Raw genomic sequence first — 25,290 nt, forward strand, 5'->3', positions numbered from 1 at the left:
TTTCAGAAATAAATTTGTTTATTTTTCGGCTTATCTTTTATGAGGATATCATTACATTAAAACAAAATGATGTGTCATATATACTGATATTTTAAGTGAATTAGAAAGTTAGATGTAAACAAGAGTAATTGAACTCTTCGAAAGGACAAAAATAAATAAATACATACACACACAACTTTTATATCTATCTTTACATATTTAACTTATGATAATTAAACTAGCGCCTGATTTTTTTACATAACAAAGTTATAAAAATCGGAATCTACAATATCAGAAATCGATAAGCACAATAAAATTGATATGTCCAAAACTCTCGTACCCGGTAATTTTATTACGATGCGCGCCGCCGATGATAGAATATCGTTATCGACGTGCTAGATAACGATCAAGCTGAAACGTCCAGCAGGAGCAGCATCGCGTTGCTACCGGTGTTTAGTATCGCGCGAACCGCGCAGGTAGATCAAAAGTCGAATCGAAGAGAGCATGCGAAAAAGTGAGGATGACGGTCATGTCCTGGTTCGAGCTCTTCGCGAATCGGTAAACCGAATCAATGACATGTGATTGACCTCGTTGATAAATTAATTTCGGATTTGGCCTTGTTCGATAAAGAACAAGAGAAGATCGGTCGAGAGATATAATAAAAAGGCAAAATAAAGCGAGATGAGAAACAATAAAAAATATTGTTGCTAAAAATTGTTTCGGAAAAGGGACAGTGAGGGACAGTTGGAAAAAAAATTGGAGAAAGAGTAGGACAGATGAAGAAAGTAGGTGAGAATTTTCTTTTGTCAAAGGACTAAACACGAAGAAGATTAGATTTTGAACATCAGAGAAGACAGGAAGAGCATGAAAAAAGGAAAGAGGATAAAGAAGGTAAAAGAAATAAATAGAATCGAAGAGGTGAGTTTTGTTTTTTCAACTAATTGTAAGTCAATTGGAATATAGTAATTAACATATAAGTGTACTAAGCTTAAAACGAGTTTTTATGGAAAACAAGAGGCGCCTAAAGTGAATAAATCAAGAAGAGGAAGAACGAAGGCAGATATATAGAAAGAGGAGATTGATAGATGTTCTATTTATAAGAGACATTAGAACGAAATCTTGTTTTTTTTCTTCCTTCTCTCGTTCTCGCTCTTACCGTCGTAAAATTTCCAACGTCGATCACGTGGACCATACATGATCACAAGATAAGCTCTTGGCGACAAAAAGTGAGAAAAGAGAGTCTGAAGTGAGAGAGAGAGAGAAACAAAAAAAAAATAAAAATTTTAGTATAAATAGAAATTAGCTAACAATAAGAACGATATCAGAATACCGGAAATTTACTGTTATAATGGTGAACTAATTAGTCAATGATAAAGATAATCTTTTAGCGACAAAATTTTTTTATCGGAGAAAAGCGTACAAGTTGAAGAAAAAAGAATAAGAGAAATAATTAAGAAAAGAATTAGAAATAATTCAACTTGAAAATATTTTAAGAAACGAAAAAAAGAAGCAGCAAACCGATGAAAAATAAGTGAAATTAAGCATAATATAAAGTTCTTGATGATTGCATCATATAGACTAATTACGAATGGGATCAATTTTCACCAAAGAAAAGACACCATAGACAAAGTGAAGAAAAAAAATAGGACAAAATTTAACAGAAACTGAGGAAGCTAAATAAAATTACTCTAAAAGCAGCAAAAAGGTAAAGAGAAGTAAAGAAAAAAAAATAATTACAGTCAAGATTCAAATAATTAGGACGAGAAGATCCTGGTGGAAATCGAGAGCGAATAGAAGCCGAAAGTCCAAGAATAATGAAGAAGTGAAAAGAACGAGGAAAAGAAAGAAAAAAAAAAAAGAAATAAGAAACATACGATAGATAGGTTTTAATAATTAGAAGTGGCTAAAAGGAGCAATGAACGCGCGTTTGTATCACTTCGCAGCAGACGAAAGAGAAGAAGATGGTGGCGAAGGTGAAGCGAGACGAAAGGGAGGAAACCTCATCCTCGGCGACGATCCACGTGACGTCTGGATCGACAGGGCATCGAGTTACGACGCTGATTTCGTCGAGCGTCAGGCGAGGAGACGAGACGAGAGGATGAATTCTTCGCCATCGTCTTACGGTCCAGCGATCGTGCTCAGCAATATGGATACCTCGCGCGACAATATTTGCGCCGCACCCTGCCCCAACGTGACGTCACACGGCAGCGATAGATCGCGGTCTTACGATATCGGGACGACATCTTGCACGACGACGAGATGCGCCACGTATGCACCGGATGCTAGCTGCAACGTGGCGTGCAGTGCTGTACCAGCGACGATATGCAACGTCATGAACGGCGATTCGACGATGATCTGCAACGTCGACGATGGTCACCTGGCCGGTCCCCGACATCAATCGGAAACCACGACTGTCTCCAGGAGCTGCCAATCGGGTCCGATCGACGTCGAGGATCTGGCGATGTACCTTGACCCGTGCAAAGCACCCTCGACGGCGATTAATCGCGCGATCTACCCGAAGAGATTGAGATACGGACAGCAGGGTATGCGGATAGATCAGCCCCCTCGACAGGAGGAGGATCGTCGCTATCTAGATTTCTGTAATCCACGCCCTCGCGTAGGTCTGGGGTCCAACGATTTACGACCGTGCAATCTGGAATCCAGCGGTCCAGCTGCCGCCAATGATCCAGCTTGCGATCTAGGCGATAATTTCGGAAACCTGACGTATCGTGATTTAGGATTCGACGAGCCGCGATCCTGCTATCTCAGATCGAACGCTTCGAGATTGAACGATCCACTCCGCGATTCGAGATACCTCGCGGATCCGTCGCGATTTTATTACGTACCCCCCGCGTACGATGCGAGACTGGGGCAGAACAATGATCTGGAACAGAGCGATGATCCAAAGTGGCCGAGCGATTGGTTCTGCGACGACTGTCCGGAACTGTTCAATTTCTGTAGCGAGGAACGGTGGCTGCGGTGCCCGGCGAGCGATCGCTGCCCTCTTTACGACCCCTCGTACGCTCACGGTACCCCCGCTGTTCTGCCACCGTGCTTGTACGAGAACCTGCACGCTGGTTACAGCGGTGACTGGCATTACGACTACGCGGAGGACGAGCAGCTTCTCGAGAATTACTTGTAAGTCGGCGATCAACAGGTAATACCTGTCGCTTTCATCGTTTTTCATCTTGTTCTTTCGCGACACTAAATGTCAGCGACAGGCTAAATGTCACAAGGAATGATTTTCCAATTTTATTAAGATGCTGTTCTAGCATCTTTTTTTAAATCTATCCTTCTAATTAAAAATAAATCTAAGTTTGATTCAATTTTAATGTAATTCTATCTAAAATTTTCATTTTATATAAAATGATTAAAATTTAATCTGGTTAAATTTACAATTTTTTCTCCAATTTATTCGTTTTATAAAATATAATAATAATATATAATATAAATACAATATAAAAATAATATAATATATAAATATAAAATAAATATATAATATTAATATATTAAATATCCCCTCGGAATTAAAAGAAAAGAATTGATCGTATGTATATTATATTATTTTTTCGTAAGAATTCTCCGCATTGTTTGGATGTTTTGTCGAATCGGTTTGACTTGGATTAACTAACCGCTAGCAGGGAGAGGAAGGCGAAGGGGAAGAAACGTGACAAGATCGATTTCGAAAGACGTATCGTTCGAAGGTCGAACCCACCGCGCGGTGATAACGCCTCGCTTTGCGATAACACCGACGCTTTTCGTTTCGATCGGGGGACCGAAAAGGATGCACCATGTTTGAGTTGCCAGGCTGCAATGACGACAACAATAGCAATCGAATGCGCTCGCTAATTACTCGATCGGGCATTTTTCAAGCGACAAGCGCAATATCTCTTTCCTTGACTTTCTCGTTGACTTTTTTATATTTGAAACTTTATCTGTTTCTCAGATATATTCCACATTTTTGTCTCGAGGAAACTGTCTCTATTGTTATCCATGTTTGAATTAAAAAAGGGGAAAATGAGAGAGAGAAAATAAAGTGATTTATCAAGATTATTTACTCTAAAATTATCTTATATTAATTAAATTTTTTCTCGCTAAAAATAATTACCGCGATTTCTAAGAAAATTTCAATAGGATAGACATAGAGCCCGAGAGAGTTCGATTGATACCGAACTAAACGTTATCTTTACGTTAAATGTACCCGATTATACACGCCCATTCGCGCCTAGTAACTACAGTTTAGCACTAGTAAATCGAGCGGTGCCCAAAGTATTATGGTACAACGATTTAACGTTCTCGTATAATCGATGTAGAACGTATAATATTGTGCCAAGTGGGCAACGACGACCTTCTAGATTCTAGAATCGAGGAACGAGATCGTTTATCTCGACGTGACACTTTGCAGTCACTCATGAGGCACTTCAGGATGTCTATTTGCGAAAAGAAATCTAATAGAAGATTAAGTTAAGAGAAGGGTTTCATTCACCTGTGATTCATTCTACGTTAAATAAAAATTGAGTACATAAAACTTTGCAAAAAGATATACTTGTGTATATATACACATATATCTATATATATATTTTTATATACATATATATCTATATTTATATTTTTTAAATTATATCTCTTAGTATATTTTATATGGAACTTGCGTATATATTTGTTCATTTTTTTAAATTATAAAAATTTCTTTTATTTAAATCTCCAATTTTTTTATTTTTAAGTTTTTTTATTTTGTTTTAAATTAAAACTACACTGACAAGAATTTTCTCTCACAATTATATTTTAAATGATGGTAATCATGGTAATCGTGGGACAATATGGTATGGAAAAAATTTTATGAGAATTTCTCTGATTAATATTTTTATCACAAAAATAATAATATCTATCACAATAAAATATAAAATATGTTAATTTTACTAAACCGCATAGTAAAATTAATCAAACATATTTTATATTTTATTGTGATAGATATTATTATTTTTATTGTGTGATAAATATTAATCAGAGAAATTCTCATAAAATATGTTTGAAATATTTGAAAATTTTCGATTGTGCATTTCGTGAAAATGATATCGGACAAAATAATTTACTTCGCAGACGATAAACACATTTGAGAACTTTGGAACTTTTCATTGTTGTAGGAGTAACGAGAAGAGGAAGGAGAGATCCCGCGATGCAGCACGTTGCAGACGTAGCAAAGAGACCGACATCTTCGTTGAACTTGCGGGTGCGCTTCCGATCACGCCGGAACAGGCGACGCACTTAGATAAGGCCAGCGTGATGAGGTTGGCGATTGCCTATCTTAAAGCTCGGTCCGTTGTGGATTCCAGTAAGTATAAATATCTGAATATTTCTTATTATTCATGCCGAAAGCGATGTGAACAAGGACATTTTAAAAGATGTTTGTTGCAAAAGAATTTTTACATATCTACAAGCTAGTATTTAAATGTGGAATTCTAATTCTTTATTTCCATATAATTTTAGGATGAGTTAATACCGTAAAGTAACGATAGCGATATTTAAAGCAGTTAGTAGAAAGTATGGCGTTAAAAAAGCAGAATAAACTGCGATTTAAAATATGAAATATATTTTAAGAAATACACTTGGAGATATTTGCATTATTTAGAGCATTATAAAATCTTAGGATATTCAGACTTGTTTTGATTTTGTTTCATATATTACTGATTACGTGTAGCTACTTGACTTGTTAAGTCATTTTCGAGAACGAATTCAAGAAACACATATAAGATCTAGGGTTTAGAACTTTGCAATCTCTAAAAAGTTTGAAATTAAACAAAAAAGGTACAATCATATTGATTGAATTGTCGATTCTGTTAACGCAAGTTCCTGCTTCGCTGGCAAAGTCCGAGTTGTCTGCAGAGATGGATGAACTATTTCCGAAAGCTCTCAACGGCTTTATGTTAGTACTCTCCAGTGACGGCAATATGATCTACCTATCGGAGAATGTCAACGATTATCTCGGAGTGTCGCAAGTATGTTAAACAAATCTAAAAAAAAAAAAAAAAGATTATTACTTCAATTATTAGAAATAAACTAAATTAGAAATAAAACGATAATACACATTATGAAAGATGATAAAATAATACTACTTTTGTGCCGTAAATAATTTTAATATTGTTATTTAATTTCTATGCTTTTAATAATTAAATAATTGCGCTTTAAAAGAATTAATTTTCATAATTTTTTAACATACGAAATCGGAAATGCGTTGTAATAATTTTTATGCTTTTAACAATTCAATAATTGCGCGTGAAATGAGAAATACATCATAATAATTAGTTTCCCTAAAATAAGGTCAAATTTATAAAAAAAAATTTTAATTAAATATATATAATATATAATTATAATTGTGTTATAGTTTCACATTCTAAGAATGTAATTAAAGATGACAAGCTTAGTTTAACTTTTTGTCAGAATCTAGTATTGCAAGTTATAAAGTTAAACTTTAGTTAAAAGTATAGATCTTTATATGTGCCTTTCGCGGGCTGTATTTTGTGCAGATGGACATGATGGGGCAAAGCATTTACGAATACAGTCATCCCTGCGATCATGGCGAATTGCGCGAGTGCCTCTCCTCAAAACCAACAGATAAGAGCGAAAAACGTGCCTGCAGCTTCTTCCTGCGGCTCAAGTGTACCCTCACCAACAAGGGTAGGAAGGTCAATTTGAAGAGCGCGTCTTATAAAGTAAGTCCTTTATCCATATTAATAATTTTAATATGATTGTATACATATATACTGTGTAAACGATATAAGACTGATATTTTATTGAACTTTGAATATAAAAGAGACAGTGTTATATATAATTTATTAAATTTTAAATGAGCAAAATAATTTAATTATTTTCATGATATTTCACGTTATTATAATTAATACAAATACAAATAATATTATAAATTTATGTGATTTCTATATTTTTGAAATATAAAATATAAATGAGATTGTTGAAAAAGCGCTCATGAAGCAATAGTACTTTTATAATTTTAAAGTTTTGGCACGATATTTTATCTTGTTCTTTTTTAGCCTTTTTATATAAGAATTCTTTCGGAGCACGATTTCCGTGCAATTTATTTGAATCATTTATTATTAATTAATTATAAAAATTAATCAATTAACTGCAAATTCTCCATGTAAATTCTTGATTTTTTCATTATAATGCATTTCGGTGAAATTTTGCTTAATTTTAACTTTATAACTCTAAAGAATGACGAATATATAATATACTTGTGATTTTTGTGAAATATTTATAGGTGATCCACTGCACCGGCAAACTAACAAACGTCAGCGATTTGAACTCAAATTCCATGGAGGTTCATAAAGATAACCAAGAAAAAGAAGACGATCCCACGGAACAAGACACCGGCGCGTCTTTAGTGCTTATAGGAAGTCCTATACCGCATCCTAGTAACATCGAAATACCTTTAGGACGTCATACCTTTCTGTCGAAGCATAATCTCAGCATGAAGTTCACCTACGCTGACGAGAAGTAAGTGGTAGAAACATTTCATTTATATTTTCATACGTTTCTATTCCGACGTTCCTGCCGTTTTCAAATTCAGTTTCCTACAACCTGAATCACGATATAGTCTATTTTCAATAAACGCAAATCATTTCAAATAGTTGGAATTTGACTTGTCACTTTGATCGTTTGATTAACCATTGAGACTTGCATAATGTTAGTATAAGATCGATGAAATACTTGATTAATCTTATCGTTATATACGATAAGTTGCGCCAGACTTTATCGTACATAAGATTCGAATGTGATTTCCTTATGACGTATTGGATTATAAATATGTATGTAATTTTTGAAAACAAATGTGAAAAAATAAATTTTTATTATTGAACGTTATTGCGTCGTATCATTGGAAATATTTTTTCTGTCGTGATTAGGCTGGCTGAGTATCTGGGTTGGGACAGTGAAGAGCTGATGGGTCGATCGTTCTTCGAGTTCTACCACGCACTCGACAATGTAGCGTTGGACAAGTGTTTCAAATGCCGTAAGTATTATGTGTTTCTTAATTAATTTTATACTCATTAATCATTTAGTAAAACTCGAAAACGCGAATATATTTGATAAAATTCTTTAGAAATCGTTATTTGAAGATTCTCGAGGTCATGTCTTCCCTTTAGATTGCTGAAAAAATTCTTGCGCAATTCATTAAAATTATTAATCATTAATTACAAAAATAAATCGTTCGTGAAAATTTCCATTCTCGCTATAATACATTCCTGTGGAATAATAAAACATATTAATCACTCTTGTGATTTTATTTGCCGATTAAAACAATAAAATTTCTAAGAACATTATCTTTGTATCTCTGTAGAGATTCTATTGTGCGTAAGTTATATAAGTTGAGAGGTATAAAACCGAATGACCGTTAAATGACAATTTATATAAGGATCGTCACTCGTATTTCGTCGTTTTCTCTGACGATCCTTTCCAAGATATTACTCCCTACGCGAGTAACACGGAAACTAACCGTAAGATAGCCATCAAAACGAAGAGACATAAAAGCATGCATCGAAAGGGAAGCTGGCAACGAGAGGGAGAGAGGAGAAACGGTTGGACGTGGATCGACCTGGATGAATGATACCGTAGGGGAATGAGGTTTCAAGGACGATCTCTCTCTTATCGCGGCGCAACCCCACGAGGGATCCTTTTTATGACCTTCAAGGGCCAAACGCGCGGCTAACGTTATCGGCTACCAGCTTATGCAATTGCTGCATTCCATTAGACACGTTTTATTTACGGCACTTACCCGCACACGTGCGAATACGCAACGTAAACGCCTTTATCGCGCCGGTTTCGGTAATTGACTCGTAAAATTACAGGTAGATATGTAATGGAAAATGAAACACGGTGACAAAACAAAGTTCAGAGTCGTAAAAAGGAAGTCGGAAGGTATTATACTTATCGATTATTTTACATTTCGATTTAGTCAAGAAAGAAGGACAGAGAGAAAGAGATAAGAGAATATTATTCATAATATATCAAGCGAGTTGTGTTACGTAAAAGCGTTGCAATTATTATAATTGTCAAATAAAAATTTAAGAAATAAGTATTTTAATTTCGCCTGGCATTTAATAGCCATAAATATGTGCAAATATTAGTTATAAATTAAAAATTGAAAAATAACATAAATATTTTCTAATTAAACATCGAAATTTCGAATTTATCAATCGATGAATCTGGTATTGATAGAGTGCGACCTCTTGTGTAACCCTCTTATAACCCTTTATATAAAATACACGCACACGTACACGTTTTATAGGCATATACTCCCGAGAGTATTTGTCGGCCGCTCGTTACTGAAGGATATATACGAATCGTAGAGAACGATTTAGCTGGTCGCTTTAGGAACTTCACGTGTTCCGGCAATCCGCGACGTCGAGGATCCACCCTAACGTCAACCAGCTTCGGGCTTTCCGCCCGAATCAGCTTCGCACTAATCCCGCCCCGGTTACATTTTACGCGAACGGAGGGACGTGAAGATGTATTTTCATCCGCTTTCTCTCCTCCCTCTTGCCCAGAAGCAACGAGATAATGCGTTTCTCGAAGGAACTACCCTCGAGCGCCGGAATTTGCGAAGTGATCTTATGACGGGATTTGTGAAATTGCAATAAAATATTTCTCATATTCTTTAATCTTCTTGCAAAATTAGAAACGCTTTTTTTTGCTACTTTGATCGAATCTTGACAGTGTTTTAAATTGCATTTATATATTTATTACAACAGCTAATTTTTGTAAAATTATTTATCATATAATAATTTATTAATAATTTTTTTAGAAAGTTGTATTAATGAGAATGTTGAATATTATTCGTAGTTAAGTAATATTCTGGATTCTAATAATATTTCTTTTTAGATAATACTTGTCAAATAACATTGCACCACTTCTATATATTATTTATAACATTAATAATTTAATAATATTTCAATCTGCCAGGAGAAATAATATTTAACAAGTATACTTTATCTCTCAAAATGAGCTTTTTTGATAAAAATTCAAAGTTTCGTTCTGCGAGAACAAATTGTTTGTCGACGCGATCAAAATCTCACTACTTTTTCGATTCTGCTCCGGTTGCTCTCGACTCGAATTCTATGCGATCGATGGAGGATGGAGTTTGCAATCCTACGTCGCATCTTTCGTCAGCCGAAACGCGAGCGACACCGCTATAAAGCCGCGCGAACGCGCTCGCTCGTCCCGAGTCCTGGACCGCACTCTCATCATCATCATTGCTCCCTGTTTCAGTGTTCAGCAAGGGCCAGTGCGAGACCGTGGCGTACAGATTCCTCAGCAAACGGGGTGGCTACGCCTGGGTCGTCACTCAAGCCACCCTCATCCACTGTTCCAAGCAGCAGAAGCCGATCTCCGTCGTCTGCGTCAACTACATCCTAAGGTAGGATTTAACATTTGTCTATCCTTTGGGTGGTAGTCTTTTTTCACACAATATCGGAGTACTTTCGATCTCGCTTTTATCGCTTCTCGCATGAAATATGTTGCCATTTCATATTTTCCGTAAAATCATACGGAAAAGATCTTCGATTGACAATAAGACGTGTTTTGGTTTGGCTCAATTCTCGATGGATTGCTTTATAATTGGGCAACCGAGTGTGTATTTTAAAAAATCGAGAGACTTTTAAAATTTAATTAATTTTTAATGATTTTTAAAGTCACAATTTTTCAATAATATTTTCTATTGATATTTGCAAAATTTGATTAGAGTTTTCTACTATTCTTTAAATTTAAATATTAAATACATTATTAAAATTTAAATATTAAATATATTAAATATATTTCGCGCAAAAATTTAATATAATTTAAATTACATCTGACTATTGCATCATCAAGTGGCGTTCCTTTCTATTGAAAAGGAAGTTAAGAAGTCAGCGTGAAAGAGAGCAGCGAAATCATTTCCGCATTTTGCGTCGGCTTCCGAAACTTATGATGACATTGCGAGATTACATCATATGCAATAGTTGATGCGTAAGGCTCGCGGAATTTGATAGGATGTTCCCACTCGTTTATTCCGCGATGTTATTGCGTGAGAAATTAAATTCCATTACAATTATCGCGTCCTTCATCGTCTGCTCTATTAAGCCGATTCCCTCGTGTAATTATTAAATTGTGTGAACATTTGAAAAAATATCGATCAAAAATATGCGTTTATTTATTGATTTAATAGTTCAAAAGAAGATATTTTTTAAAATCGCGATTAACACTTAATTTCTTTTGTTTTTCTTTGTATATTTTTTCGACAATAAGAATCTACGTTTTTATTTTCTCGTCGTCATTTATAATATTCACATTACAGAAAATTATAGTATGCAGAAAATTATAGTTTTTATCATAATAATATTGTGAAGATATAGATGTAATTAACAATGTTATTCGCCTACAGTAATTATTTATAACGTCAATTATCGTGAGACAATTCCGAAAAAAAATTTTAATAAATTAATTAAATTTCTTAATTAATGTGCTCGACGCGATGATTAGACGCGAGTTTTACGCTCGCGATCGTTTGTTCGATTAGCCGGATATATGAATTATTACCCGCTACTATTGCGGACACGCTATTTCCGGTTATTTCCGGCAAACACTGCGAAGGAGTCACGCAAGGTAAGTGCTCCCTTATTTTTCTCTCAGCGCAGATTTAATCCCCGATTGGTCGTTTAAGAGAGACATAAATAATCTTAATTATATTTAAAAAATAGAAAAATTTATTGTGCCGAAGAAGAATGCGTATATTTATTCACCCGTTTAATTACATCATTTTTAATCACTTATTGTTAGTATATCAATTGATTATGGATAAATGATATATGTAGAAGAATTATATATTTTATATATTAATTTATAAAACATAATTTTTATCGATGTTTGATATCTTATTTCAAGAATAAAATTTTTAAATTACATAAGTAAGTTTTAATAAATTTCTGTATTAAAATATAGCGCATATTTAATAAATATTACGCGAATAAAATTTTAAACATTTCTTTTTAATATAACAAAAAAATATTTTTATTATATAATGTTTTAAGTTTTAAAAAAGAATTCTTAAAAATGTTATAAAATATAGATACGGTAAGAATGTGTGTGTTTGAAAAATGATTTTACTTTGATGGTTCTGAAATTTGCTTTAGAATCTTTTTGGCTTTTTTTTAAATCTTTTATTTTTATGGAATTCCAATTTTTTCTCTGTTTATTGCATTTTTCGCATTTTATCTCTCGAATTTCTGTGCCATTCGGGGGTTAAACTCGCCCGAGGAGACAGCCGGGGATCTCTCTGCTTTTTTGTCTGCATCTTTTTTTCTTCTTTTAACAAACTGGCTTTCTCCTCATCCTTTCGTGTTTTTCGCATGTCTGTCGAAAGTACTCCGAATAAGCGCGGCTGTCATTTGAGCCGCTTTTAGCGAATCGAGCGAAATTCGCTCTCGGATTATTATACTCATGTCTTTCGTTACTTTCTCAATATTTCCAGAAATATTTGGTAACAATTACATCACTCTTTTTTTTATTAAACCAGCGGTCGCAGAACAGTTTAATAAAAATATAAAATAAATAATATAAAAATATTTATATATTAATATAATACTTATATTGATATGAATACTTATATTATGAATCATCGTGAAATCACGATTAATATGACATCTTTTCAATATTAAATTTCATATTACGAAATAATTTCAGATCAGTTGATTGGTTGATGAAAAAAGCTACGTAATAGTAAAACAGTGAGATTGTTAACAAAAATTACTACTTTCCTGTTTTTCTGGAATCGAGAAACAGAATATAGAAAAAAGAAAGAAACTTGTTATCCCGCGGATATTTCATCGAAAAAATTGCGAAACGTTAACCAACCCTCTGATGATGTTGCACCCCGCTGCCGAAAGCAGAACTCGCACTACTGAAGGAACAAATAAAACGTGTTTTGCTCTTCCTTCCTCTCCTCTCAAACATTTTACCTCCCTTTCGGTTCTGTAATACGCGCCGAATCTGGAAAGCCGCCTCCCTCTCGAAGAGAGGAGAAAATGGGAAGAATATCGTGGCCCGTATAAAGCAACCCCTTTCCCTCCTTGGGGCGGTGGCCGGTGGCTGAAAGGTGGTTGGCAGATCCCGACATTATTCCCCGACCCGTTTCTCCCGAATGCTTTCACCCCTCCTTCTACATCCTCGTCCTCCAGCTTCCTGACTTTTTCTCTTACTCTCGATTTCGTCGGAGAACGCTCACGAGCCCTCTCAGTCGGTTGGTTCTCTTACCGGAAACGCTCTCAAGCGGTTGTACAACTCGATCCTGTATGTATATTGTTAACATATGATGTGTTTTATATATAGAGTGAAAAATTAATTAGTGTAACTTTTATCATAAACGAGAGTGACACGAATGAAATTAATATTTTTTGTTTTTTCGAAAAATTTTATAAAAATAATTTAATACTTTTCGTTAGAGTAAAGATTAGAGATGCTAAAATTAAAAATTATTATTCTAGATCATAAAACGAAGTGGTGCGTGTCTTATATAATTTTCAGAGTGTTTTCGTCTGCTTTTGGTCGAATAATTTTCGAATTTATGTTGTTTACATTAGTCTTCGGTTAATCTGTTGATTTAAGTAATAAGAAAAACAGACTCATTCTCAGTTTATTTAAATGTAGACTCTTCAATTATCATTATATAACATAAATCTCGGTGCGTAAATGCAAAGTCCATGTCATCAGATTAATTTTGCTTTATATTTTTACAAGAAATTCCTCATAATTTCGCGTTATATTACGATTCAATACATACATTCAGTTCTTAACTTTAATCTTTATTTTTTTGTAATTCTATCATGTGCATCCTGCTAATATAATCTTAGGAAGCTCGCTCTCTAGACATTTACATATCTGGAAAATAAATAAAAGCTGTTACATCGAGAAGAGAATTCGTACCGCGCAGATCGATAATTAACATCTGTCCATTTTCGCCATTCCCGAATCTCGTTCAGCCCGCTCGCTCGGTTCGTTCCCCTTGAAGCCCCGCCGAAAACGAGAACGCGCGCTCTCCTCGAAGGAGGCGGAAGCGACGCTTGCGCGTCTCGGCCGCCTGTTCCTCGTCGTCGTCGATACTCGCGTCGTCGACCCTCTCTCGACAGAGGAACGTCGAACGAAAGCGAGAGCGACGACGGACGGCGAAAGTGGTGTCTCGCGCAAGTCCAGTCGCGCTCGCGGCCTAGAAGTCGAAGGTCCGCGTGTCGTCAAGAGGGTGGCGGTGTTACATCGTAAGTAAACGAAATCCCAATGAATGGGGTGATTATGTACGGTAGTGTCGTTTTGCAGAGAGAGAGGACGAGAAGTAACTTACAACTAAAAGATAAAGAAGTCAATTTCTCCTTTACTGTAATCAGCTGATCGAAATGTCAATCGAGTGAGTGGATTGATTGATATACGCGGGTGCTTTTCGAATTGCATAAATTGAAATATATTTGATAGAGGCAAGAATTTTCTTGCTATCTACCCGGAATTATAATGTCAAAATTTTAAGTTTATGCATAATAAAAAAAAGACAAGTGCGGACTCGTATGCGATCTCTTCTCGTACGGCCAGCGTACAAAAAGAAACGCGATATCCGCTTTCCAGATCGCTTTTGAAAGCCGCTACGCGTGAAACCGCGACTTCCCCGCTCGGATTGCATATTGCATCTCGCGTCGCAAAGCTCGCTCGAGCGTTACACGAGATTATACAATCAGCTCGCCTATTATTATACCACGAAGCTCGGGGACATCGCGGTATAAAAAGAACCGATGTGATGTTCTGTCACGAGAGGAAGACAAAAGAAAATTTTTGTCTCCGCTCGACGCTCTCTGGTTCTTGCTCCGAAAATATTGACCTTATATGACGACATCCGCGCGCGCAATCTCTTAACTCTATACAAGTTATAGTTTATTGCATATTGTATTTTAAGAAGAGAGATAGGAAAAGAGATATGCTAATAAGATTGCGAAAACGTTGTTTGGGCTCAAACATGCTTTTCTCTGATTTTAGCGGTATCTTTTTCTACGGTCGATGATACAATAAGAAATTTAAACGCATAAATATGTATGGCAAGCATAAAAGGATATTTAGCTCGCTTAAAAAATCGAATACAGATTTACTTTAATAAAGTTGGATAATTATTCATAATTTTATACGTTTTCTCTCTCTCTTTCAATGTTATCGGAATATCAAAATGATTGTGTTTGATAATAGTATGGAAATACTCTACATATAATTCTAATTTTTCTTTTGTCAGCAAAACAGCATACCTACTCTTCAAACTTTACAAATTTTATCATATCATGCAGTCTCTTTATTCCCTATATTATTCTCTCTATTCTATTTTAAATTATTATATATTTTACATATATTTAAGCTGACTTGTATACGCGTGTGAAGAATCCAATTTACATATTTAAATGCTGTACCGTTTCCGAAATAAAAGAGCCTGTGTCTATTGAACGAATGGTACATTGTGTCGCGTAATAAATTATTGTGTGCAGATAAGATAATTGGAAAATTTGATAATTATGAAATAAAATATAAATATTATATGAGAAAGAAATTAGAAAGGTTCTCTTAAATTAAATTAAATGATGAATACGGGCTAATTAAGAGCCACGCGCGGTAATTAATGCGCGAAATTATATGTGGTTAAGCTTCATTTATTTAGTACGTTTCGGTCCTTGTATCGACCATCTTCAGTACTAACAGGCTGAAGACGGTCCTATACAAGAAGACCGAAACGTACTAAATAAATGAAGCTTAACCACATATAATTTTGCGCATTAAATTACCGCGCATGGCTCTTAATTAGCCCGTATTTACCAATTAATAAATATTATAAACCGAAGATACACACGTACAAAGAAAGAGAAAGGAAGGGAAAGAGAGAAAATCTCTGTTAAGTCTATCTCCACAAGTCCCGGCGAAATATTAAACGTTCTAAAATCGCGAGCGAGACGCGAATGCATTCGGGTTACGACGGAGGATGACGTCGCGGATGCGACCACGTGCTTCGGCATCTCAAAATAATTCCTCGCGTCCTTAACGTCAGCGACCCGTCGTGGCTGCAACGCGGTTCCGATCACACGACCCGGTTACACGATTCCGAGACGTCAATCGCTTCCCCGGCGAGTCAAGAACCATTCGGCTGGAACGTGTTTTATTTGTCACGCCTCGGAGACGAGAGACATTCCTCGAACACATTCGCTTTTAGCGAGACCACTCGGATTATATTATTTTTGCACGCCAAGTTGTTAAGTGCCTCTTTACGAGCGGAGGATTCAATTTATCATATATCATACAGATTTATGTAGCAAAATTTATTTCTTCTAGAATTTATTTTTCCTTTCTAGGAGCGGAGAAATTTTACAGCATTACAATTTGCGATAGAATATGTACACAGAGAGAATTTTCTCTTAGAATTTACCCTGAAAATCATAGTAATCGTCAAAATAATAAAATACTACGCAGTTTAGTAAAATTAATCAAACATGTTTTATATTTTATTTTTATTGTGATAGATATATTATTATTTTTATTCTGATAAATATTAATCAGAGAAATTTTCATAAAATTCTTTCCATACCATATTATCCCACGATTACTATAATTTTCAGGGTAAATTCTAAAAGAAAATTCGCTCAGTGTAATTGTCATAAATATATTATTTAAAGATTATCCAATTGAAAGAATAATAGCGCACTTTTATCGATGCGTTTTTCTTTTCGGTCCGTTGCGTTGACCATGCAAAGACTCGGAGGAGACCTTGAGAGCTTTTAACCAGATCGATTGCATAAGGGATCGTTTTCAGCGACAAGACATAGAGAGGAGGGGCAAGGGGGATGTAAGAGGGGATAGAGGGAGAAAAACAGCGGTCGGATCGATCCGTATCGAACGGCCTCGATCGATACCTATCGGCGGCGAACGCTTATATGTATATACGCTGTCACATCGCGCTCGCGTGTTTAACTGTCAAAGAGCCGAATCGGATCGGAGTAATTTATGAGTCTCTTTCGGGATTCCTCAATTTAAGATCCGGGATCTATGAATAATTCCCGGCGATCGAATAATCCGCGATGCCGAGATTCTTTCGAAAAGAAAATTTTACGGATAGCACTTTGATGATCGCACGATCATAAGCAACACGTGCCGATCGATTTAAAATTTGTCGCGTGCAAACGACACGGCATCGCTATTATTTTTGAATTCGCGAGGATTGTTTGCTTCTTCATCGAACAAGTTATCGAGCTATTGACGAGATATACGAGCGCGGGTGTAAAGAAAAAAAAAAAAAAATAGAACCGACTTTTGCTCTCTTCTAGATCGCACAATAATATAATCGACGCGAATTTTTTTTAATTTTTCTCAGATCGACAAAGAAAGTAGCACGCATTTACGAGTTTCCCAAGGATATCGTTTGTCGACCACACACATATATTCGCAATTTCGTTCGCAACTTGCATCGGAGTAGCAAACGAGTTCGTACATCAACATTTGCGTGACGTTAATGTCTCGGATGGTTACCGACAAATAGGAAGCCGTAGCTTTGTAATGGTCGTCGTTTACGTATGCAAAATCGCGATAGCGATACTGAGACCGGCAGTCTGAATATTTACGGTCCTCTTCGACGGACGATCGAGAGACGTAATAATCATCCCGCAACTCTATCGCCGTGAAATGCCATTGAAAATTCATTCGACAAGTTCGTTATTTGCTTAACAAGAGTGACGACATACCTACTTTCAAGGAGATGAAAAATACAGAATTTCGTAAGATTTTTAGAAACTCTAGATTTTATTTTTCAATTAATCTCAAGAGTACAAAATTTAATTTTTTTACGAGCATTTAATGTCTCTAGAAAATTTTGACACTATATCAGCTGATCGAATACGCACATGTGAATGTCATGTAATTTCTCGTGAGATCTTTAAAAACTCTAAATTTTACTTTTCAATTTATTTCAAGTGTATAAGATTTAATTTTTAATATGAGCATTTGATGTCTCTCTAGTAAATTTTGAGATACTATCAGCTGATCAGACGCGCGCATGTGAATGTCACGTATTACGTACTCTTGAAAATGACATATCACTTAAAAAGTAAACGGCATATTTACTATATGTAAGCCAACCGGGTCCGATAACGTGTGATGCAATTAGACACTCGGGCAACTCGATGAGGTTCTAGACTCTAGGCAGATAACGCGATGCGCTTAAAAAGAAAAAAAATGAAGTTTGCACGGTCTGGCATGACTTTGCGCGCAGATCGCGATTTGCAAATCGAATACCCGAATGAGAGACCGACGAGAGATACGGAGAGAGAGAAAGAGAGAGAGAGAGAAGAGTCGCGATGCGAACGCTGGCGCGGCGAGCGCGCAAGTGCATCGCGACGCAATCGACGACGCGCGACGATGTAACTCGGCCAGTGCTTTTCAGTCCGTCGTAGGAGCCGAAACTCCGATGTGGGACCGGCGTCCGCGATAAGAGGCACCAAACGTGCCTCTCGCTTTCTTTTTCGTTTCTGCGTACGCGAAATTCGAAGATCCGGAGCTCGAATGTCTTGAGATATTCGCGAGATCCAGAAGACTAAATGTCCAAAGATCCAAGGGTTCGTAAACATATGTAAATATATAAAAATATTCAAATAAATAATCTATATATTCGAAGGAATCGGCAAATTTGAGGATATTTAAAAATTCGATGCATCAAGTCTTGGCAAAAATGTTCGCGAATGTCCAAATAGATTCAAATAGAGAAAAAACATATGATAGATTCAACAGTGCGAAGATTAAAAATGGAAATTCAAAGATCAAGGAATCTAAAAAAAAATTGAACCTTGCGAATGGTGAAAAATCAGTGTTCTAAACGAATTTCATACGGATTGAATAAAATTAAATCTTCAAATTTAAAAATTTCTATTAAATTACACACTGAGAGAATTTTCTCATAGAATTTACTCTGAAAATCATGGTAATCGTAAGACATTATGATATGGAAAGAATTTTATGAGAATTTTTCTGATTAATATTTATCACAATAAAATATAAAACATATTTGATTAATTTTACTAAACTGCATAGTAAAAGTACCATATTATCCCACGATTATCATGATTTTCATGGTAAATTCTGAGAGAAAATTCTCTCTGTGCATATATTAATTAATTAATCGAAAAAAATCGCGAGATATCCGGATCAAGGCTTTAACGCTAGGAGCATCGTGGATGCTGATCGTTCGACGAGAGCCCGAAAACAGATCCCGCGTTACGTCGACGATTTAATAACAGAGTCTGACCCTCGAGACGCGCGGCGCTTTTGGCCGGATTCCATCTCGCAGCATCCGCTGGCAGCGGATCTCGCGAATTCCGCCCGCGGAGACTCGGTTGTGCAATCGCGATACGCGAGGATACTCACCTGTCTATCTCTCTTTCTCTCTCTCTTTCAATTTTCTATTTCTTTCTTTATTTCTGTCTGTTGTTGTGTCTTGCGCACCTTTTGGATCTACGAAAACCGCCGAGTTCGATCCGCGTATTCTGGCACCGAAAGAAAATCCGATATCGCGGTTGTTTACCCCCTTCTATCCTGAAATTAGATTCAGCGACTAATAATAACGGGCGGATTTTATTACGTGGTACAATCTCGCGCGGAAGAACATTACATCTCGTTATTCATTGCGTCTAATAAAGATCGTGGTATGATATTTACGAGCAGTCGAAATGAAACAGCGATACGAGTCGATAACAATAAATCCTACGTTTTAGTATAGTGTCGGATTATATTTTACCGATATGATGTAACATTTTTTTTCTTAGAAAAAATCTTAAAAAATATATATATGTATAATAAAGTGTGATTGATTTCTGTGCGTTAAGTAACATCGTCATAATTCTTTCTTTTTTCGATATGGAAAGAAACATGATTTTTAACAATAGTTAAAGTCCATGAATTTATTTGCAAAAACAGGAGAAGAAAAATCGCGAGTGCCGCGAGAGAAGCGTAATTTGCAACTCGAGAAACTCTCCGCAGTGACTGAGACTAATTGCAAATGAGATAGTGCCGATAAAAGTGATGTAGGAGAGAGAAAAAGAGAGGGATACTCGGATGAGGGCGCCGACAATAAATAAAATCCGAGCTCGCGTGTTCGCGATGTCATAATACGTTCGTGTGCGCGAGATCTGCGACGAGCAGATTCTCTCTCTCTCTCTCTCTGTGTATATCGATCAATTCACAGCGAAGGTGCCTGTTATCATCGCAGCCTGCCCGGTTACGTAACGCTTGGCAGCGGCGACATTTGTGAGATAAACAGTGTTGTATTCATCGAGATTCCCCTGCTCTCTCTTTCTCTCGATGCATCCGGTATGTGACGATTTCGCGTCAACTCCGAGATCGAAAAACTGCGCGATCCTTATAAATATGTATGCGATGAGAGAGATTACCTCGATACTTTGATACTAAATATAGACTAGAAAAATTTTAATTGAATATTACAAACATAATATTACGAAAATTAAACGCAACACGTATCAAAGTATTGTATAATATAAGTATTAATATCAAAGTATTTGATTTTAAAAACTAGTTTGATCAAAATTTGGTCGACCGAAAAATCAATTCGGAACTTTTAAAAAATATTCTCTACTAATATAATGTTTTTTGAAAACAGGTTTTGCAGATTTTTGTTATATAAAGCTGGTTTGTGTTTCTCATTTTGGATGTTGAGATTTCAATTTAATTATTTATCAGAAATATTAATATGAAATAATGTTATACAAAATTATTATAAATATGAATTAGTATATTAATTGGGAACATATTAATATTAATATATAAAATAATGTTGAGAATATATTACTGTAAAGTAATATTGCGAAATTATTTATAGAAATAATACGAAGAATATATAAAAAAATATGTTTTTTATTGCACTTGGCACAGTATATTTCACGATGCGAATCAATGTACCTTTGTACAAACAAAAAATACGCATTCTGCGACGTATGTGCTAAATCTCGCTCTGGCAAGGATACGCGGTCCTACACAGAGAGAATTTTCTCTTAGAATGCACCCTGAAAATCATGGTAATCGTGGGACAATATGGTATGGAAAGAATTTTATGAGAATTTCTCTGATTAATATTTATCACAATAAAAATAATAGTATTTATCACAATAAAATATAAAACATATTTGATTAATTTTACTATGCAGTTTTAATGCATTTAGTAAAATTAATCAAACATGTTTTATATTTTATTGTGATAGATATTATTTTTATTGTGATAAATATTAATCAGAGAAATTCTTATAAAATTCTTTCCGTACCATATTATCCCACGATTACCATGATTTTCAGGATAAAGAGTAAATTGTAAGAGAAAATTCTCTCAGTGCAGAATTAAAAATGCATTATCTCACTACGCACATACACCGGGAGGTTTTGCACATCGAATGACACTCGTAAACAATACTCGTAAACATGCGTGGATGGGCAAGATCATGGCCTCGCCCTGTCGTCGCGTTGAATCAAGTGCGGCTGTGTGTGTTTGTTATACGAGATAATTTGATTCGTACGAATGAAAATTAATCCGCAATTTTACCTTTAAAATACACACTTTAACTCTAAAAATGGTGTCGACATTTCGCTTTTAACTTGTGCGTTTAGCGCTAAATATTTTGGCCCATATTCTGGATTTTCTTTTATCGATAAAAGAAGATCCAGAATATGGGCCTTTGTGTATTATACAGGGTGTTACAAAAGCATCGGATTTGCTTAGCACCATGCGATAGAGAATGAAAATCTAAGAAGATTTTTCCTCAATGAAAATGTCAAGGCATCAATAATTTTCGAGTTATAAGTGATTGAAAATGAAGAGCTTTTCGCAAAATAAACTTTATGGAATTAAAATATTAACAAAACTGCATTCTTCAGTTAATTTCAGGTCGAGTTTAATTTAATAGAATTTTAATTTAAGGCTTAGTTACTAAGATATATGATGACAAAAATTGGGAACTTGCAAAAAATGATGACCTCCCTCGACATTTTCGTTGAGGAAAAATCTTCTTAGATTTTCATTCTCTATCGCATGGTGCTAAGCAAATCCGATGCTTTTGTAACACCCTGTATATAGGCTTTTGACAAAAATTAAATTTATCTCCGCGTTCTTAGTTTATAGTGGATCTCTTTCTGATGTTACGTTTAATATGAGAAAATTTGTGATTAGTCATCATCAACTTCAATTATCGCCAACTTTACTTAATTAAGGCTTCTTTATCTATCGATTAAAATCTAGTAAACTTGAAGGGAAGTTAAAGAGGAAAACTCGGAAGGGAAAAGTTCCATCTTTCTTCATATATTCATTGCTGACAGGATGAAGATAATTGTAAAAACAATTAATATAAAGATTAAATAATATAATATAAAGATTAGATAATATAATATAAAGAACAATTAATATAACTTTTTCCACTTAATATATGCATATAAATAATAGTACAAATAGAATATTTAAAAAAATCAAAATTGGAGTAAAATTTGTCAAAACACACACAAATAAGAATATTATATAGCTATAAAAAAATTGGAAAAATTCAATAAATTGATGCTTAATTATCGATCAAAATTCGATTGCGTTGAACCTAGAGCAGATCAACTCTTTCCGAATGAAACAAGACGTGGTGCAACCATACGAGGTGGATGGTAGCCGCGAGAAAGATGGAACGCCGTTGACCTCGAGAACCTCGCCAATCTGGCCGCATCTCGGACACTCGTCTCACAACAAACCGCTCGAGTTTCGACCGGTCCAGTCCGTCGGGTTGAGCTAGGTGCCGGGTCAAATATGCGGTCGAATATCGTGATGGGAAGGGATAAGACGGAGGGATCCAAAATAGTGACAGCTTGCGCAACCGAGCACGTGGAACCGGTGAGACCGGTGGGACCCGCTCTCTCGAGTCTCCCTTATCACTCTGTGACTATCTTCTTTTTCTCTCTTTCTCTCTCTGTCTGTCTCGACTAGTCTCTTCGATTATTCTCCGGAAGAGACTGTCATTTACGAACAATTTATTTGATGAATTCCGTATGTTCGCGTCGTAAAATAACAATAAACCGCTCAAACTTTTAGTACTCCCTTTCTTGCAAAAATTCAGATAATTTTATTCGTCGATTTCTCTGTGCTTTAATATAATTTGACCATAAATCTGGTTCGGTTGATATATTTATAAACGAGTATATTATATACAGTTTATTCGATATACGCTTGTGTGACCTCCTTTTGCTCAGAAATCATAATAAAGTTCGTTTATTGCTTGTGATGGATAAAATGAAAATCTTTTGTCAAAATTGCAAAAAAGAGGATATAAAATAAATTCATAAACGATACGTAAAGATTCAAAGTTCCTGCAACTTATGTTATAAATACTTAGACTTCTTATGCAGGAATCTGATAAAAGAATTTATACAATATCTTGTTTTCTATATTTGGTCGACATTTCGACATCTATGACGAAACTTATCGAAAGATAATGTATATTCCATCAACATCGTTAAATACATTTTTATTAAACTACTCGAATTTAATCGATTTCGCAAGTAAATCGAGAACAAAATTTTCTTATGGAAAGCTCATGTTCGGTCCTGAGAATTTAATTCACAGATTCCTCGATTTTCGATAATTAAATCTATCAATTTTACGATTATTCCACTTCTTCACTCCGCGGATAGAATTGTTCAATTATCTTTAGTGCGTTCTTGTGTCGAAAAATTAAACACAGTTGAAAGTGCATTGACTCGGTGCAATTCATCGCTTCAAAGTGTCTCGCGACTACATTTGTTTGCACAAAGAAAGACTTTATTCAATTATCCGCAGTGTAAAGAAGCGGTGCAACGCGTCGTTTTGAAGCTTCCCTTGAAATCAAGTCCAATCAGGCGAGAGAGCGAACGAATAAATGTAGGCTATTTTATTTAACAACAAATGCGAATTCTCGCCGACGAGGAAAAATGAAGTATAGGAACTACTAAACGAAATAGGAATAATTACGGAAGAACGTGAAAAAGAGGTCGCGAACGAAGTACTGATTTTAATTTTGCGCATCATTCAGAAAAGCGGAAGATCGACAAGTGTGTTACATATATCATATACATAAAATTATGACGAACGTCATGAATTAAGATCGATATGAATACAATGAGACAGAAATAGTAAATATTACGACTCAATTTATTTGTGTATGTAATTTATGTGGATCGATATCCGTTTGAAAGTATATATATATATTCGTTCGATCAATTCTTGTATTATATGTGTTTAAGCTCGAATCTATTTTCTCTTGTTTAATTTTTCTTTTAAAAATTTATCTTATTTAATTTAAATTTTATTAATTTTTCCTTTAAAATGAATATAATTTAGCTCTTATTATTATTTTTAAATATATATATATATATATAAAAGTATATAATGATATTGCCTAGAAAAGGATTATTTTGATAAAAGTCATCATTTATTAATGTTTTCATTATAAAAATAGTTGCCCTGTTTATATACCGATATCAGATTTTTGGGGGTCTTAAATAACGTTTTGGCTCGTTCATTATCCTTAATTCGAGTAGATTCTAAGCTCGCGCACACAATGTGCATTGAAGTTGGCCTAGTGCCCGCGTACGTGATTTACGCACTACCACACACACTTGTATGCATTTGGGATCCGCTGGATCAATTTGCGGCAATTACCGGGTTGTTGCGACCGGTTAAAGTCACTTAGCCTCCGGGTAGATCCGTGCGCACGAATCATCCGCGACGAATGATTCCACCATCGGACTTTGCGGATCCTCGATCGCAAAAAGACAGAGAAATCCGTATAATCCTACACATGAGAATTAATAAAATTACAATCGAAAATATCGCCTGAGTCAACGTCGCGAATGCTAAATTAAATTTGACGTAACACATCTTTTTTAAGAAAGCTCCTCTCAAAATTTGATTATTGATTAAGGCTTCTAGGGGTGCTCACCGCGGCCATATTGGAATCGTGACGACAGAGGCAAGAAATAACACGTTGAGATTTCTTAGATGCCATTTCTAAATAAAAACATATTTGCATAAAATAACACTTAAGATCTCTTTAATACACTTCTAAAAAACGCCGAAAACTATTCTTTTCCCTTGACAATCAATCAACAACCGTAAAATGATCGAGATATCAGACTTTGACATGCGGAATGACTGCGCATGTGCAAAGACCAGACGGACTGGGCCTCATAATATTACAT

General features: G+C 35.4%; 1 protein-coding gene across 3 annotated transcripts in view; it reads left to right on the forward strand.

Annotated features, from left to right (window-relative positions):
• Sima (HIF-1 transcription factor component sima) overlaps positions 1-25,290 on the forward strand; it is a 45,319-nt gene that overhangs the window by 7,084 nt on the left and 12,945 nt on the right. Inside the window, exons 1-8 of one of the 3 annotated variants that reach the window (XM_083034428.1) lie at positions 805-870; positions 1,923-3,117; positions 5,124-5,311; positions 5,827-5,975; positions 6,504-6,689; positions 7,253-7,488; positions 7,896-8,002; positions 10,258-10,405. In XM_083034428.1, the coding sequence (XP_082890554.1) occupies positions 2,078-3,117; positions 5,124-5,311; positions 5,827-5,975; positions 6,504-6,689; positions 7,253-7,488; positions 7,896-8,002; positions 10,258-10,405 (2,054 nt within the window). In that variant the 5' untranslated portion in view covers positions 805-870; positions 1,923-2,077. Of the gene's footprint in view, positions 1-114; positions 3,118-5,123; positions 5,312-5,826; positions 5,976-6,503; positions 6,690-7,252; positions 7,489-7,895; positions 8,003-10,257; positions 10,406-25,290 lie in introns of those variants that run through there. The other 2 variants (XM_083034427.1, XM_083034429.1) reach the window with 2 other exon arrangements.

The sequence above is a fragment of the Prenolepis imparis genome, unplaced genomic scaffold (assembly GCF_030444845.1).
Source record: "Prenolepis imparis isolate NDT839.2.m4 unplaced genomic scaffold, iyPreImpa1.0 SCAF_3, whole genome shotgun sequence".
Taxonomy (NCBI): domain Eukaryota; kingdom Metazoa; phylum Arthropoda; class Insecta; order Hymenoptera; family Formicidae; genus Prenolepis; species Prenolepis imparis.